General features: G+C 36.7%; 3 protein-coding genes and 1 long non-coding RNA gene across 4 annotated transcripts; 3 read left to right on the top strand and 1 right to left on the bottom strand.

Annotated features, from left to right (window-relative positions):
• Nucleotides 1-493: 493 nt before the first annotated feature.
• LOC107220878 (prefoldin subunit 3) lies at nt 494-2,786 on the top strand. Its single transcript, XM_015659646.2, has 2 exons — nt 494-683; nt 1,495-2,786. The coding sequence occupies exons 1-2, from the start codon at nt 600-602 to the stop codon at nt 1,984-1,986; spliced, it is 576 nt and encodes a 191-aa protein (XP_015515132.1). The 5' UTR covers nt 494-599; the 3' UTR covers nt 1,987-2,786.
• A 66-nt stretch (nt 2,787-2,852) lies between these two features.
• Nucleotides 2,853-4,409, bottom strand: LOC107220879 (c-Myc-binding protein). The gene is made up of 3 exons (XM_015659648.2): nt 4,217-4,409; nt 3,828-3,949; nt 2,853-3,539 (listed from the first exon to the last, which is right to left on the bottom strand). Exons 1-3 carry the CDS (start codon nt 4,244-4,246, stop codon nt 3,395-3,397), a joined length of 297 nt encoding a protein of 98 aa, XP_015515134.1. The 5' UTR covers nt 4,247-4,409; the 3' UTR covers nt 2,853-3,394.
• LOC107220877 (transmembrane protein 267) lies at nt 4,409-8,239 on the top strand. The gene is made up of 2 exons (XM_015659645.2): nt 4,409-5,474; nt 6,862-8,239. Exons 1-2 carry the CDS (start codon nt 5,187-5,189, stop codon nt 7,192-7,194), a joined length of 621 nt encoding a protein of 206 aa, XP_015515131.1. The 5' UTR covers nt 4,409-5,186; the 3' UTR covers nt 7,195-8,239.
• A 2,295-nt stretch (nt 8,240-10,534) lies between these two features.
• LOC107220884 lies at nt 10,535-15,626 on the top strand. The gene is made up of 3 exons (XR_006905269.1): nt 10,535-10,548; nt 14,101-14,225; nt 14,315-15,626. It is a non-coding gene; the product is annotated as an uncharacterized LOC107220884 (long non-coding RNA).
• Nucleotides 15,627-18,228: the final 2,602 nt, after the last annotated feature.

Genomic DNA, 18,228 nt, shown 5'->3' with positions numbered 1-18,228 from the left:
ATCAAAATATTTCTACTGATATTTGAAAAAGAAGATCACTCGGTAAACAATAATTCAGACTTTATTTCATTAGTATCACATAGATTAAACAGTTTTGCAGATGATTACGTTTTCCATTTAGTTAAAAACTAGAATCTTCTACGCCTTATTTACATTATTTTTTCTCAATTTTTCATTCTACTAATTTCAAGAATAATGCGCGCTTTTTCTTCGTTGTGAATTTAAAGTGAAGAAGTAAGAAGAGAAATAACGGTAAAAATTTATTTCAATTCTGAATCCACTCATCATACATTCGACAATTTAACTCAAAACTATCTTACAATGAAACATCAATCCGTTATTTCGAAATACACGATAGAGGAAAAAAACGAATTATTAGAGGCGAAACCTAATTGTCGGTCCCTGTCTTACCGATGGAAGGAAGAAGCGAGACAATGAAGTTAGATGTAAGCGAGGCCGAATATCGCGATACGTTGTCCCCTCTACAACACAGCAGATAAACCGTGGAAATTCGCACGAATCGACACCGACACGCGAGAACGGCGATTTGATCTGCTTAGAGTGATTAAGAAAATAGAATAAAGGTAGAAAATATCAACATGGAGGAAGGTACTAATAATCTAGAGACCAAGCTAGGAGGTGAAAAAAAATCATACGCCGGAATACCGGAGGCAGACTTCGTGGTAAGTGATAATTTCAAACTAACTTCCCAACATCCCTTTTACCGATCGTGAAAGATCCACTCGATCTGCTCCGATACGAATTTAAGATCTAAAAACTATCACTTACGTTCTTTATCTGTTTATCTTTCCGATCAATTGTTAAGCGAAACCATTCTTGAGATAATAATTTACCGGCGCCCAAAACGCGGGCAGCAATAACACCGTGCGATTATCGATCTTACTTGCGTAATTTCTTTCACCATCGCATTTCCTTGCCTTATATGGTTTCATTCGTTTTTTCGACCCTCCAATTTGATAGAGACAATCTTTTGTCTCGCTCAATCACTTGAAGTTGTCTCGTTTTCGTCGCATTTTCAAAGGACATTTATTCGCCCAAAGATCGAGTCCCCGAAGCGTGATATTTTTCTTTTTCAAACAAGTATCGGAAAAATGATTCTTTCGTTCTTTACTCGTCAGTTTTCGCTTTGTCTTTTAGATTTCTAAAAAAATTTTCTCCGCTGCGTCAAGGATTAACGTACCCATCTCGTTACAAATATATATCAGTTCGTCGCTTCAGATTGGTGTTTACGTGTCGATAAATACTTTTCCAAGTTTTTGGTACAGAATAGACACAAAATAGCAGAATTGATTCGTCAATTTGTTTCAGTATTTTTTGACTGTTGATTGAAAAGTTTGAGGAACTAATTGGAGCGAATTTATTTCTTCTTTTCTGAATAAGACAACCTGATATTCCAACCTCGGCCGATAGTTCTGGCTTAATGTTTGTATTAAAAAATCGTAAGATATGATGGAGAAAATTTTTGCATGGCAGGAAGATGTAGACGCATTTATGGCGAAACCAGATAACGAAGGATCGGTGGACAAGGTGTTGAAGAAGCTGGACGAGCAGCACAGTAAATACAAATTCATGGAGTGTAATTTATCGAACAAACGTCGGAGGCTAAGAACGCAAATACCGGAGTTGGAGCGGTCACTTGAAATGATTGAGAAGCTTCAGGCGGAGAAGAACAGCAGCCAGGATCTAGAGACCCAGTTTTTACTGTCAGAGCAAGTCTTTGCCAGGGCCCTGGTACCGCCGACCAATAAAGTCTGCCTCTGGCTGGGAGCCAACGTGATGCTGGAATACATGCTGGATGACGCCCAAGAGCTGCTAGTCAAAAACATTGAGGCTGCTAAGAGAAATCTTAGCTATCTAGAGCACGATTTGGACTTTTTGCGCGACCAGTTTACAACGACGGAAGTCAACATGGCTAGGGTTTATAATTGGGATGTTAAACGTAGACAGGCTATGAAGTCGACGTGAAACTTTTCTTCTAAGATTTGACAAATTAATATCGTCGCTCCAGGAACTGATGGTGTTGTTTGTTTTTTTTTATTATTTAAACTCACCTTGCTTGCACGCAACTGTGCGTCGAAAAGAACAAATTAAAGTTAATTCCTCGGGGAAATTTCCATTAACACAAAAAGTTATCGTTAGCATGCGAATGTATCAAGTCGTGGTCTCGATTCGTTGTTTTCATGTCTGAGGAGGACATTTGTAACAATTTTCGCATATCTAAAAAATCAATTTCATTCTAAACTAACTCAAATATCATGCTGCCTTCACTGCGTACACTACCAATGCTACGCTATCAACATTCGCTGTTATTTTAATGTTTTCAAAGAGTGCGCAATAATAACTCTTACCTGAATTTGCGTGCAACCAAATTTATTCATCCGTGCGTTGATTGCTGAATTTTAGGTTTTGCACTATTTTAAGCGTTACTTTATCGATCGTAGGCTTTTCCGATTATTTTATTCCTTTTTCACATCTGCGTATCTCAAACTCGGTCTCCCGAAAATTACAGCCATAATTAGACAAAACAGAACTTCGAGACTTCCGAGGAGGTTTAGAAATATCTGAGGAAACGCTTGATTGTTGGAACATTGTCGATTGGTATCTTGAAAACTGTACGCATAATTTATACTTTTAAAAATTGTGTCGATGCAAAACATACCGCCAATTTCACAAGCTTCGTAATCTTTTAATAATAGTAATTTAAAAAAAAAAACCAAAAAAAAAAAAAGAATTCAACAAAGACCGAAAACTGTACCATATTAAAAGCGAAGGAAGAATAAAACCAATGAATAAACAAGACAAGCTGCATTCTGTATAAAAAGAGTTTATTCACTTATTTATACATTATATTATTTCATCTCGAAATCAACGGTAGCTAACTTAGATTATGTCTTAATATAATATATTAATAATAATAATAACATTTAATGGTATGTACTATGCAGATAGTACGTAACAAATGCCATTTATCTTTTCTTGAATAGGAACGAATGATGAAAGTCAAGAGAAAAGCGAAGAGGTTTAATATTTAGTTTTGAACTTGTTTGCCAAACCATCTCAACACGCAGCTAGACGTTTTAATCGACCGATGTTCCACTTCTAGTAAAGAATGTACTATGCCTACTTCTAATGGAAATAACACATTTCTCAAAATGTCTACACGTTACAATTTTAATACTAAGTTTTGAAAGTTCACTCCTAGACATATAATAATTAAGGCACATCGGTAGTTGGAATATTTTTATATATATATATGTATTTATATATATATATTCATATTTCTTTTCTTGAGGTTTTTAGTTTTCTGTCCAGCTTAACGCGTAAGACAAGCAACGGACTAGTATTTGACGACTTGTATTGCCACAAGAACTTGTTACTCCGCTCCTTCGTCAGACTCATACTTGACTAATTTCTCTTTCAAACTAGTGATCGTCATCCTTGCCTCTTCCAACTCTTTCCTCAGTGTCTCGGTTTCTAATACTGCGTCCGTTATGCCGCCCAAATTTTTCCGGACGTATCTGTTGTTTCCAGTTAAGTTCAATATTCTCAATACCAAGTTTATTACCCGCTCTTTTTATACTGGCAAAAGTGAAATTCCAAAAAAGGGATACTTTCTTTGTGTCAATAGGGTCGGGATTCGCATCTTGTGCCGAATATATTTAGACAATAACTCGTGGAACATTTCACGCAAAAAATTTGAGAACATTTAGAAGACTAAGGATGTTTCAGATCGGAGAGCACTGTGACGTTACATGAAAATTATCAGCAAGTATTTCTTGTCGAAAAAATTCTTTTGCAAAGGATACTCTAAAGCGTCATCAGGCTTTTCGGTCTCCTCGTACAACGAAACCAGCACCTTTGTCAAAGCATCCATAACTCCGGCACGTTCCAAATATTTTCTGAACTCCTCTCGCTTTGAATCGATTGGCTGAAGGACAGAAAGCACAAGATTTTGAAAGATAAATTGAAGCAAGAGAAAAATCGAGAAATCAAATCGCACAGGAATATTCGATATCTATTAAATTGGTGAAATTCCATCACGTGAGAATTTCCCGAAGACAAGAATACTCGTAACTAGCAGAAAAAAAAAAAGAGTGTTGTCACAGGTGTACTATTGATCGATTTTGTGTAATGTGTTATGGTTTCTGGATTAGGTTAGACTCTGTCTTCTCTAATGATCCCTGTACGATCTTACCTTGTTGAATTCTTGTTTGTAGTTAGACATGTCGAAATAATACTTTGAGCGTCGTTATTTGCTACTTAAGAACGATTGATTTACTAATTATGAATTAATCCTATCCTAAAGAATCGTGCCTGCGAAACCTTTCGACATCCGAACAGCGTCCGCAAATACTGATTGCGTTCGATAGCGCACGATATAGTTTTATCATACGTAATCTATGGCCTAGTTGGAGTTGAAAGTCGAAAGTTGTCGCTGTCGCAGTTTCGTTTTGGCGACGTTATCGTGCCATGGGAAAATTGGGCCCACTCATTGGGCCGGCAGGCGTGTTTTGGTACACATGGAACTATCTGTTATCTTCAGCCAATAACAGCGCTAGATTTCTTTCGTCGCGTGGTAATGCCGCTAAATAGAAACGGGTCTCAAGTTGCTTTATTTTCGTATACTGTAATTCCAAGCTGTCGACAATAACAATTTAACGATCATCACCCTTCGAGAAGTACTTAATATTCCATCTACAACAGATTTAGAAAAAAAGATGCCGGATAAATTATCAAAGCATAGAATTAGATATTGATTCAAACGCCTGACGAAGTCATCAAAAATCGAGGAGTAAATATTCTTACCGACCGAAGAAGTTGGACGTTTCGCGAGATTCGAGTAAATATTTCAGACAAGCTCGAATCTATTGCGTAAAAAAAAAGTGACAATCGGGAATGGGAAAATCTTGGTAAATCCGAGGTTCGAAAACGCAACCGCTCGTTTTCTGTCGGTAAAAAAAAAAAACTACCGGGACATTAATCTGACACGTGCGATGCGCGATGCGTGAACTGTGACTAGTCAACGACGACCGCGTGGTGCGTAATAATTACACGTAAAATGGAGCGGAAACTTAACATTTTCTTGATTCCAAGTTGAATCGTATCGAAGATTAAAGTGAATCCGCGACGTGGGTCGAAGTCAAGAGCAGCGTCTTGCGTCTAGAATGTTCTTTCTGCGGGCTGAAACCGTCGTTCGCATTCTCCTGACCATCCTAATAGGAGGAACGTCGCGGATCGGTGACGTTCTACTTTACCGGCTAAGCAGTCTCGAGCTACGCGCGGTATCCGATAACCTGACACATGCTATCGTCGGCGGCCTGAGCTGGTCCCTTATCGTCGCACTCTCGGGTAAATCGATAGTTCGCAACGCGTTCGGCATAGCGTTGTGCTTCGTAATATCATCGCTCATAGATTTGGATCATTTTTTGTTAGCCAAAAGTTGGAGATTGCGCGTGAGTATTTCACCTTAATATCTTATATTAATTAACTCTATAAAACGCGACATTTTCTCGGCGAAAATTTTTTGCAATGCGTATTTTTTACCAAATACATTGGCACGTTTACTGCGTTTAAAATATTTTTAACAAATGCCGGGATGTTAGCCAGATCAGATGTTAACGTACAACGTATGTTAATCACAAAGCGAAGGGTAATTGAAATTGCTAAAGTAGAGTTCAAATCGAAGGGCTTTCAAAACATCATCAAGAAATCAAGCCAATTATTTATAAAGTCTGAAAAGGCATTTAAACAAATTTTAGCAGCTGCTGCGGTTACTGATATAGTTCTATTTTACTTTCCGGCTTCCGAATGTCCGCGCTAAATTTTCGATACAACTTTTAAATACACCTGTATGGTTTGCCATTTTTTTTTTAATTTTTTTTTTTTTTTTTCGCCTGACAACACGGAGCTTGAATTTATTTGAAACTATGCGGAGACAAATGAGGAAAACGAGGACGAGAAAAATTCTTGAAAAATTCTGGATAAGAAATTGCTTGGCAAGATATTGAAGCGTTTTAGAGAGAATCAAAAGAAAACCCTAATCATTTCGAGTAATGTTTTTTTTATTTTTTGCAAAAATTAGAAAGATTCATCTGATAAAATCCGGATACACGATTATAGATTAGCACAATGGTAAAAAAAAAAAGATAAAAAAATGCAATTTTGTCACTTCGCACGTACATTTTTAACACATCGTTAATTGAGAATGAGAATGTAAATCTGAATTAATGGTAATGGAATTTTGATCTAGATTGTAATCAACGTTATGTACTCACTCGAGCCATCGTAACTCGCGTCCAAATATCCAACACCAAAAAAGCCCGCTTGATATGCGTTGACGAAAAGCAGTAATAAGTGTATGGAATAATTTCCCCTTTATTCTCTATTTTTGCGCAATATTTAAGCCACGTTATTCAATTTTGAAAATGATTTGACAGCAGGGTCGAGCGAGTCAAAAACAAGAGACGGAACCAGTTTCAATTTTTATTTCGATCCGTGTTATAGGGTGACAAAAAAAAAAAAAAAAAAATAGAGGTGTATAACATTCTTTTACGTTATACGTATAATAATTTTGTCAGACGATAAAAACAATTTTTTTATCAAGTGCTCGGACATTTTTGTACAGGCAATTTAAATTACACGAGTATGCTGCACAATCATTACAAAAGTTTTAATCCAGTTATGGCTCGTGAAAAAGTTAACGAAAAGATGCTCATTTTCTTCGGGAAAAAACCTTAAACGTTACGATTTCCTCGTCGCCGAAATATGTATAAGGCACACTGTAGTGGCAACCCTGAGAAAACAAGCAGATTTGTAAACCACGATGATCGTTATTCACAGGACGCTCGGAACTTGGGAGGGCAGAGGCCGATCTTACATTGCTCATCGATACCTTTGCTGCTCTTGCTGATTAGCGCGATAAGCTACAAGGTGTTCCACCATTCGGCGTCCGGCTATTACTTATGGGTAATTATAACCGGTTTCCTCAGTCACCACATCCGCGATGCCACCAGAAGAGGGATGTGGTTCCTCTTCGTCGGATCAACGTCGCCTCTGCCCTACCATCTCTACCTCTTCATGGCCATGGCTTTGCCCTACTCTCTGCATTGGCTAATGCCCCAAGATTTCATCCAAGAGGATCACCGCCTGCAGCCTTCGGTCCTTCACGTTTGAGCTTTAACAAGTCCTTGACGTCTTGGAAATGTCCTTGAACTTTTCTCGTCCTTATAAAGTCCTAGCGATATTCTATTTTAAAGTTTATCGCGAACGATATTATTTATTTGCTTTCAACGAGTAGCTGTTTTTAAAATGTCGATTTCCGCCTCGAATTCCATTTTTCGTCTTTCTCTGCTAACGGGTTGTTGCATAAGTATTTTTATTTTTCCTGAATGTCCTGAAGTGACCCGAACACGTCCTGGAAATATCCTTGAAATTGTTACGGATTTTTTACTCGACACCACGATGAAGACGAACCAGAGTGTATGCTTTCTCCAAAATTCTGGACACCTCGAACTCTCGGAAAATTTCGATTTCACGCGTTTTATTGTTAGTAGACATCCTGCACTTTCGATTTAGTCATTCAACTGAAATTTAATCGAGCTCTCTAGTCGTGTTGTTAATTATAGAAGAAATGTCGCGTCGATCCATCGTCGAAAAGTCAAGAAAGAAATCAAAAATATATTTTCTTACCGTCTCGTACACATTATAGCATGAAAATTCATACAAGTAATCTTCAACTTTTAAAATTATCGGTTATGTTAATCATTTTCTGGGCATTTGAAAATGTTTATTTGTATATCGTTATACGTATGCCTACTACAATATCACTTTTCCCAAGATTTTCCACATTAATTATTGATCTAGTTCCGCCGCTATTCGATTTCTCGAAATCAATTATTTTTTGTGGAAAAAGACGATTTTACCTACCAATTTTTTTTTTTTTTTTTGCAACCAGAATTAAAATTCAAATTGGGAAACTTACAAGAGTAATCAAACTCTGAACTCAGTATTACCACAACGGCTTACGATCTGTTATTTTACCATAACGATTCCATACGTAGATTACTTCTGATACTGTACCTTGTACTTAATTAATTCTTTTTTTTCCACATATTTATCTTAAAACGAAAGTGCGGCAAGAAAACCTTGCAAATCCGCACTCGCTAATTTTTTTATAACTAAAATATTGTAGAAAATAAAGAAATTCGACAGATTTAAACGCACATAACTTACCTGTATTGAAATTTGTGAAATTTTTTTTACCAATTTCAAAAAGTTTTCCATGAAAATCCTCCTTCCTAAAAGCGGCATCTGTATTATATTGATACATTGTTGTTAAAAACTTCTACAATATTGTATTGTATTTATAATATGATGTTTCATTTGGAAAACTTGACGAGTGCAGCAAATTTACTTTTTCTTTTAAACACGCAGCAAAATTTCGGTATATAGAGCATTTGAATTAAAATATCTCAGCGAAATATGAGCTCTTAATATTGATATTCAGAGGTGCCTATTTTATTGTTTCCATTTTCGAATATTCCCTTCTCGCAAACGGCTTGACTTATAAACCATCTAAACACAGATTCTTGCAGGAAATTTAACGCTCTATAAAAAAAAAGTACTTACGCAAAATTTTCCCAACTCGATTTCAACGCAAAATTAGTTTGTGAGGCTGACTCTCCTTTTTTAGTTAAACGAGGCTTCAACGTCAATTTATCGTTGCACAAGAATTAAATTTTCGGATACTAGAATTTCCGGTAACGGCTGTAAAACTAATTTTCAATATCTACCTAGAACTATATTTTTCGATTGTGGTAAAAAATGAAAATAGTCAAGGACTGAGCGGTAAAAGCAACTAAAAATTTCTCTCAGCTTACAAACGTTGAGTCATATTGAATTTTAGCGCATGCGCATTAAAATCATGCGCAGGCATCAATTGTCACAAAAACCGTTCGGTCGTTAGAAATTCACTCCGTATAACACAAGTGCGTATAATAAGTATATGTAACACCCTATATACTAGAAGCATGTATTGTATAAAATTGAGTTGCAATGTTTACACTCCGTGCGATGTTACGTATTATAAAGACGGCTGCTATTTGTTTACACAGAATTCAAAACACCTGTATTTACAGTTTACGTACGTCTTTCCTCCGATATTCTCCCCCCTCCCCCCCCCCCCCCTCTCTCTCTCTTTTACACGAGTTCTCAGTTATTGGATCAAACACACGCATTCGCATAAGATATCCTGTATAAATAATACAACGCGCGTTCACTAAACTGTCCGTTATTAATATCCACGTAAACTGACATTCCGAGTTGAAGTTCGCTTCAGTTCCCCGTTTACAGATGGACTAAAAAAAATATCATCACAGTTCTAAGAATCGAAGAATCGACGAATCGAAGATGAAATAAAATCGTATCTAAAGTCACTTTTTATCCTCAATTTTTGGTGCATATTTTCGCATATCTCACCTCATAACAGAACTGAAGAATTAAGTTACAGGTTTCAACGAATGTTTCAGAATTATTATAAACTACGCTGTTAAAAATTTCGCCACACGTTCACTGTTCATGTTCAATTTACATATACAATAAGTTTACTATAAAAATATTGTAAATTGAGACGAAATTTTTCTAGTTTCTCTTAAAATTGTTTTTTTTTTTATTAAAATCTAATAATTTTTATAGTAAATTTGGCACGCGAATAGATCGAAATCAACGTCGCTATATCAAATTTGTAATGTTTTCAACCTGATTTCGTAATTCGACGATAGTTTCGCGCGGTACTAAATTTTCAATCATTCGAGCTGAAAATTGTAATCACCGGCTTGTCACGCGGCTATAATAAACGAGAAGAGTCACTCGGCCAGTCACGAGTATAATACTATTACAATTCCGGTACGCGATGGAAGTACGAAAACGAACGGTGGGGATTATCAACGCGTGTAATCCATTCCTCGGTGTGTTGCCGTTGCACTTTACTCGACGTAACGACGATTCGTCGGTTGCTTAGCTGGCGGCAGGTATATTCGGAACGTCAGTCGTACGTGATACGGACAGAGACTCGAACGGGGTGAAAGAAAATTTTCCCGACGACGATTGTCGGCGGTTGTATACACCTGGAGTGCAGTGTCATGCAAATTGACACCGAGAGAAGTTCTCTCTTTGGCAAAGTACCGCGGATATTACCTCGGAGTGAAACGAAACGACGAAAACCGATCAAGAACGGTTCGGACGTTATCGCGACACTCGTTATACAGAGTGGCTACATCCACCACGTGTAATCAGTGATAAGCGGCATGGTGTCGTCGTAGTTTTTGGATCATGGTGGGGGGCCTTCGGCGTCCCGCTCGAGGAGGATCTGCGCTACGCCTTTCTTGTATCTCGCGTATAAAGTGAACGATGATAACCAGCTGATACCGAATGCCTCAACGTCGCGAGGTGGGACCTTATTCTTTGTGAATCGTATGTCAATCGCACTGCCTCGCGGTTCTTCGTTGCCATCGTTATCGAGCTGTTATGGTAAGTTTAACGATTTCTTTTTTTTTTTTTTCTTCATACCTCATTCACCTCAAGTACCTTACACATACTTTGTGCGTCCTCGACGATTTTCGAACTTGCGTAACGTCTCGTCGTCGTTGTCGCGTATTTTCACGTCAACTACCCGTCGAACGATGCCGATATACACGTCAGATCGTTTCGAACCATTCGCGGTTGATGAGTCATATTTACGCTATAATCGAAGCTAATCTTAGTCACACGAATCAGTTTTTATTCACCTTGTTTCCCACGAGGATCATGTTGCACTGCAACGATGCACGTTTAACGGATAAATCGGTAGTTCGCATCCTTAGGAACGTCAGGGATTTGGTAAACCGTTATAAAGAAAATGTAGTTTAATTTCGAATAGCCAGTTTCTTGAAAATCTTTATCAAATTGACCGATTGTGATGATTTTATAGCCTGAGGTTTCGTTTCCGTAACGTTGATAACTTCGGCCGGATTCCTTCGTCACGATTCGTATGTTAATATTCTCTCCGTGTTATAGTTTGTTGTGTAACACGGAGGCAAACTCGATCTTTTTGGGGAAAGACGGTTGCCTCCTTGTTCCCAACGATTCTTTATACGACGAGAATATGTTGCGCGTTTTTTCACGACGCATGAAATTGAGGTTAGGGTCGCGTAATGTTAGATTTCTTCGCGACCGCGCGTGCGCGCAAATCGAAATTGGTATTTTCAGCGCTCTGCGCATGCGCATTGACTGACTCGCTTTATCGTCGTAGAAACGGGTACTTTGTGTACGGAAAACACGCGTGAAAAAACGTGTGAAAACATGCTCGCGTTGCATGAAACAAATTATGAGCTTCGCTGTAGAATCGCGAGGTGAACGGTTTTTGCCTTGTTCATTCTTTAACTGCCGAGGAGACGCGACTGAATCAATGAATTCCTTTGCTTGTTCATCTGGCATTTCGTATCTTATTTCACGTCCACACGTATCGTATGCGATCTCAACAAATACAGACAGTTTTTCGCTAATATTTTCTGTTCAGACCGAAAGCGAAAAGGTTTTACAACGAAGATGCTTTCCTCCGGGTGGGGATAAAAATTTGGAAAGATGAAAAAATTGAAGGGCCACAATATCGAATTTTCAAAGAAGCGAAAACTTATATTTATACAATTTAGAAATTTTCAACGTATAAATATGGGGAAGTAAAAGAATAGAAGAATAATTATAATTTCTGGGTGTCTAGCGACCCGAAAAAACCTGTAAATTTTTGAACGTTACGAAATTCGATGCGACCCTTAAAACGTCATGAAATTTTACTAATGCATTTGAAAATTTTACTCTCAGGTTAATTATTAACTTAGATTTCAGCAATATACGGAATATTTATACTCGTTTACATTTTTTATTTTCAATTTTGAGTCTCATGTATTGTTATATCGATTTAAACAAAATTTTATCTTTTTTCTTTCTACGTACGTAACATATTGTTACATTTATCCCGGTTATTGCTAAAGTGACGTGAAAGTCGAAAAATATTACTCTTAAATATTTGATAAAAATCACATTTAAGAACATTTTAACGTAGTTATGGGCAGTCGAAAAGTTAATGAAAAAATCTCATTTTCTTCCCGAACAAACCTTAAACCTCGTGACTTCCTGGTCGCCGAAAAAATTAGACTAACCCTGAATTTTCTATCCTCAGACCTTCCAAATTTTTAAATAATACGAATAAGACTTTGGCGCCTATGAAAATTCGACATACCTGTCCTCCAATTTTTTCATCCCCAAATTTTTCTCCGCGAACGCTTTTAACATTCATTATGTACGCACCTGAACGCGCTAAATTGCGAAACGTTTTCCGGAAGTGTCGTGCAGTCGTGCGTGATGGCACGAGAATAAATAAACAAGCTTGGCAATAAGACGGGTTATAGGCAGCAGGTAGCGGGAGTGAAATAGTATATACTTGAAAAGTATTGCCAAGCATCCAAAGTTGTGTCATTTCCTGCAAAGCGAATCGCTCCGTCCTTCTCCTTGGGTCTTGACTGCTTGCTTGCAGAGATATTCGCTCATGCGAAACCGCGATAACGTAACACGTGTGTGCGTGTGTGTTTGTGTCTGCTAATCCCGCGGCCTTAACTCTGTCAACCATTAACATTAACAACGCATTCGGATTTTAGGTTGTATAGTGAAAATAACTTGCTTGATTCACCTGATAAACTTGTTTCTCATCCATTTTTTAGTTGGTATCGCAGTCTGCAGATAATGCCAGAGAATATTATCGCTGTTTGATCGCTTGTTCGTACAATTATAGTCATTTTAGCGCTACTCGCAGTACACTGCAATCACTGTTTAAATTTTCTTTTTCACTTTTGGCTTTTCCTTCTTTCTACTTTCATCATTAACCTTTCTCGTAACTTCATCTTCATCTTTATTAATTCATACAAGTTTTCGGGCCTGTTATCAACGAGTTTCAAGTTATCTCGAACCGATGACGGGACGTCGCGATGACGAATCGGCTTTGACAGACTTACAAATTTGACAGAGAATTACAAGTGTAAATGACGTTTTGGTTAATTGATTACAGTTTGCAAAAAACGAATAAGAATTTTCACCGAAGCGAAGAATTTTCACCGAAGCGTATATCGGCTATTTTTCTAACACGCTGTTGCTTAAATCGTTTCTCCTCTCACCTGAAGAGTCGGAGACTTCGAGCAGTTGGAATCGGACCAATTTTTCGCCAAGAAAGTAAATCAATTCGCATCTTTAAAAAAAAAAAAAAAAAAAAAAAAAATACATATAAATTAGAAATCTGTATTAGAGAAAACTTCAGTTTCCGATCGATCGAAACTTCGTTCAAATAAATATTTTCGGTTTGCGGATGATATTTCTGGCAAACTATCGAGTATATGTGGTTTTACTCACAGTTATTGAATAAATCGTTGAAGATTAATGAACTGAAACACGCAGAATCAGCGACGCTTCAACCTTCGATCAAGCTTCTTTTCCTTTCACTTTACGCAGCCGATCGATTCCCGAATATCATCATTTGTACCGCACACTGAGAAAAATTTCATTAGTTACAGTAACTAGAAAAATTCCGTAAAACAGGTATCGTTAAAAAACCTGTTCGAATATTGTTGGAATAACGAAAAACGAGGTACGCCTAACTTTTTTGTCAATTGCAACGCAAAATCAGTTTCTTCGGTTTACTCTGCTTTTTTAGTTAAACGAGGCTTTAACGTCAATTTATCGTTGCGCAAGCGTTAAATTTTCGCAACGGTTGCAAGAAAATCTATCAACAGTGATCGTAATGAGAAAGAATAGCAACGGATACCAGACTTTCCGGTAACGGCTAGAAAACTAATTTTCGTTTTCTACCTAGAACTATATTTTGTCGATCGTGGTAGAAAATGATAATAGTCAAGGACCGAGCGGTAACTGAAACTAAAAATTTCTCTCAGTGCAGATAATTGACCAATTATCCTAATTTCTGTTATTTCGAAAAAAGAAGTAAAAAAAGGATAAAAAAAAAGAAAAAGAAAACAATCGTAACGCCGCTCTTTTCAGACGACCGTCGAAGATCTCGCATTGTATTTTTACATCGCTAGTGGGATCGCCGCGGCGGTGTTAATCATCCTGTTTATCCTCGTCGCCGTTCTATTCGTCAGGGTAAACAGGCTCATCTCCGACAAGTAAGTACACCAGGTATACCGCGTTTGAAAGGAAATACGCGATGTCTTTAGAAAATCCAGATGCAGACACTCCGCATTGTTCATTCTAGGTGTAATGTAACGTCTTTCGCTCGAGTAGATGCACGATATGCAATTAACGGTGCCTTTATCAACTGGTTGAAAAAGGTGTGTCTCAAGTTCTTTTTCTTTCATCTCTGTTCCTCTTCAAATCGTTGGTACAAATAAATTCTTTCAACTTTTATCATGATGCTGTTCGTAAACGATTATCTCGACTATAATGATTAATGGAAGTATCGATTCTCGGTTTTTTTCCATTTTTGTACACTTTCATTCCTCACCTGGATAAGTCCGTATCGATTTTTTCCCTAAACAAAATTTTTGGGCCTTGTAAAGCTTCAATTTTTACGAGGCTGCATACTGCGATTCTTTGATAATTTAAACTTTAAATTAATTATTCTCAACTTTTGACTTTTCAAACTTGCGCCCAAGGTTTCTCGTGTAAAGTTTTTTTTACCGATTCGTCTGAAATTTTCACACATTTTCATAGGATTTGGCCCTACCCTAAATCTTATGTTGAAAAATGGCTAATTTTTCTGTCAGGATTTTTAAAAACGATGTATTTTCTTTCAAAACGAATCTGTTGAAAAACTTCTATAAAAATTTGTGGGTATTTTTAAGTAAATTATGTCGGAAAAATCCGTATGCTGTGCGACAAATATTAAGTGAGAAATCTTTCGTGCAGTGAATTTTCACCTTTTTACAATCTATTAAAATTGCACTCTTGGTTTGTCACCTTGGTACATTTAAATGAGAATCTAATTAGCCAAATTTACTCTAAAAGATGTGAGAAATGCGTACCTAAAATCTCTAAATTTTTTAAAACTCTTCCTGCATGAAATAATAATTAACTAAAATACCCAGGAAATTCCTGAAATTCCTCTAAATGTCCCCTTAACGATGTAATTTTCCCCCGTTGCTCATTGCAGTCTTGAGAAGATAGAAGTACTCGTTTATCTGATCATCAAGCATACAGTGAATGAGTAATATATTAAATTCAAAGGATGACGAAGTATTGCGATATCTTATCTTTACTACGTTTCGAACGATTGTTTGTTTAATTTAGCATTGTAACAAAGATATTAACGTTACACGTAGTTACTGCCCTACAGATCCTGCGTCTTACAGACCTGCTAGACGAAACGGTGATCGTTGTCTGTCGAGCCTTGAATTGTATAAAATAAGTAAAGAAAAGCTTGTGTATATTATTGTTTGCTTAACTTAACACCGGACTCGTTTAGTAAATTATTATTCGGGCGGGAAACTTTTTGGAGAACTGAAAAAGTGTTTGGAGGAATAATTTTTACCAACAGTTCTTACAGTATGTACGTATATACGTATGGATTGCAGATCGAATCAACTTGCGAGACAAAAAGAAATGATGGCTGATTTTTGTTACACTAATCCGACGATTGTACCTGGCGAAGAATTATCGAGGAGAGGATTCTCCATGTACAGCGGTTCAAATCACTTCACCTCTGACGAGATCGACACTCACCATCACGCCAAAGATTATTCCAATCACGATGAAAGCAGGTCTAAATTTTAGGCGGATCTTTAAAATACCGTTAAATTCAAATATCAATACAACGCCAACGTCTTCGAAACCAGAGGAATCAAGGAATTAAAGAAAATGAAGCGAGGGATCGATCGATCAATTTCAAACGCGGAAAGTCGCGGGAAATAAATGAAAGCGAGACAGAAATACCCGTTCAGTCGGTAATCACTTATCGATAAAACGTCGGTAAGGCGATTTTCTATTGGCAACTTATCGACTGGTTAAAATATCACCGCAATCTTACCAACCGCGCGAGGATTGTCGGTAAAAAAAATATTCGAAATCTTTTTCTTAGTGATTCGATTGAATTAGTTACGAAACGACGATTATTCTCGTCAGGTTTTTTTCTTTCACCAAACGAACCCTCTTACGATTGCAAAAAAAAACAATATATTTTTTATACAACTTACAGGGAAAATTGAAGCTAACAAAATTGTCAAACAAGATTCAATATCTGTTGTAGGACTTGGGCTGAATTGAATCTGACCTAATTAGAAAACTGACGGGGGAAAAAAAAGTTTCAATACGAAATCGTATAATTCATAAATTTCGTATTAATTAACCTACCAAAGAAGATTTTACATATTATTTTAATACAAAGATCACCTGCTGTATTATCCTAGAATAACTAGAGATAGAATGTTTACTATATTTATAACGTATGTTTAATAATAATTAAACTCAAAGATTAAATCTATTAAATCATATAAATTACGTAAATTTTCAACTATCCGCAACCCGAATCCTTATACAAATCGAGATTATTATAAAACTTGTGCATTTATTGGTCAGTTCTTTCTACAAATATCTCCACATCGATTCAGAGTTACACAACCTTCGTATAAAAATTTCAGAAATTTTAACGATGATTATTATTTTAATGACTAACAGAATTTGAATTGAGCAGAAAAAATTTAGACAAATTGGGCTTATATTATAGTATTCAGAAATTTACGAAAAATGCAAGTCCAACGTTTTGACAGAGACGGTGATATGAAGTGTTGAATAAGTTCGCTCGTTAAGCATTTATATAATAATAATATTAATAATATTAATAAAAAATTGAGGCACAGCGGAAACTTTGAGGCAAATAAAAAATAAAATTTTAGTAAAGAGATTCACAGGACAACATTTCGTATATTTCCTGAAAAGAAATTTGCGTTATAATTTCTGTACATGTAAAATTTACCTATAGAAGTTACACACTGAGAAGAGAATTTATTTATTATCAACAAATGTATATTTGAATATGGCGAAATAAATGTTTCGTTACAGCTGTCAAATTTTAGTCGAGCCAAACATGATTTGTTAACTAATGAAAAATTTCTATCGATCGTTATTTGGATCAACTGAAATTTGATAATTATAAAAAAATATTTATCTCACCATATTCAAATATGCATTTGTTAACAATAAGGGAGGGGTACAGCTTGGACAGTCTGAAATCTATATATATTTCCAAGAGTTTCATTATTTTATTTTCAAAGAAAACGAAAACACTTGGAGCAATTTAAGTTCGAGGGTTTTGTTATTTATAGGTTCAAGAATATGTTAGAATTATTTCGTTTGGATTAATAACAAAATCGTGGCAACAAGAAATTTCATTTTGCGATCAAAAATTTGTTAAAAAAATTTCTACAAAAAAATTTTGGGACTGGATTCAAAAATCTAGCCACGATCTCGAATCGGATAAACAAGCTTTAAAGATTGCGTCAAAATTTCAAGTCGATAGGATCAAAAATTGACCGAGAAATTTTCGCCAACGGATCGAAAACGTGGTCGTTCGCTACTTGTATGCGGCATGCCGCCATTTTGTTATTAATTTCGATGCAAAAATTCCACAATGTTCCCGAAACTATAAATAATAAAGTCCTCAAACTAAAGCTGCTCAAAGTGTTTTCATTTTCTTTTAAAAAAAAAAAAAAAAAAAAAAAACTTTCCCCTAAAATAAACTTTTCTCAGTGTATTCTCGCCGTTTTACTATTTCGAACCCGTTCTTCCCTCTCCTTTTCCATTTTTAATTCATCGGTACGCACCGCGCGTCTTGGCTCGTGATTATAGGTGAAAATTAATTGAAGTTGATTTTCACCCTCCGTTGAAGGGAGATTGTAAGCTGAATACACGCTGCAGGGGCTTTGAGAGAGGATGATTTAACACATTAGCGAAATCGATTAGGCTCTTGAAGCGGTCGTTCAGTTGGCTCGAAACGGAGTCGTCTGTCATCGCGGGTCTGAAAAAAGCCAGAGAACAAAGGGGCTGGAGGGGGTGAGAAGAGGAAGAGGAAGAGGAAGAGGAAGAGGAAGAGGGAAAGAATCAACCACCCCGCACGCACGTTTATCGACAACTTCGCCTCATTATTATACCAACCTTGGGTATATTACGTGCAAT

This window comes from Neodiprion lecontei, chromosome 7, assembly GCF_021901455.1.
Source record: "Neodiprion lecontei isolate iyNeoLeco1 chromosome 7, iyNeoLeco1.1, whole genome shotgun sequence".
Classification (NCBI taxonomy): Eukaryota; Metazoa; Arthropoda; class Insecta; order Hymenoptera; family Diprionidae; genus Neodiprion; species Neodiprion lecontei.
The sequence above is the reverse complement of the archived record's forward strand: the minus strand, read 5'-3'. Positions and strand labels throughout refer to the sequence as shown.

What these genes read in the sequence shown, in the direction of transcription:
- LOC107220878 (XM_015659646.2), top strand. Translation starts at nt 600, where the DNA reads ATGGAGGAAGGTACTAATAATCTAGAGACCAAGCTAGGAGGTGAAAAA. An exon ending in TACCGGAGGCAGACTTCGTG is followed by an intron (nt 684 to 1,494) that starts GTAAGTGATAAT and finishes TTTGCATGGCAG; the next exon opens with GAAGATGTAGACGCATTTAT.
- LOC107220879 (XM_015659648.2), bottom strand. Translation starts at nt 4,246, where the DNA reads ATGTCTAACTACAAACAAGAATTCAACAAG. An exon ending in ACAAACAAGAATTCAACAAG is followed by an intron (nt 3,950 to 4,216) that starts GTAAGATCGTAC and finishes TCTGTCCTTCAG; the next exon opens with CCAATCGATTCAAAGCGAGA. An exon ending in AAGCCTGATGACGCTTTAGA is followed by an intron (nt 3,540 to 3,827) that starts GTATCCTTTGCA and finishes TGGAAACAACAG; the next exon opens with ATACGTCCGGAAAAATTTGG.
- LOC107220877 (XM_015659645.2), top strand. Translation starts at nt 5,187, where the DNA reads ATGTTCTTTCTGCGGGCTGAAACCGTCGTTCGCATTCTCCTGACCATC. An exon ending in CCAAAAGTTGGAGATTGCGC is followed by an intron (nt 5,475 to 6,861) that starts GTGAGTATTTCA and finishes CGTTATTCACAG; the next exon opens with GACGCTCGGAACTTGGGAGG.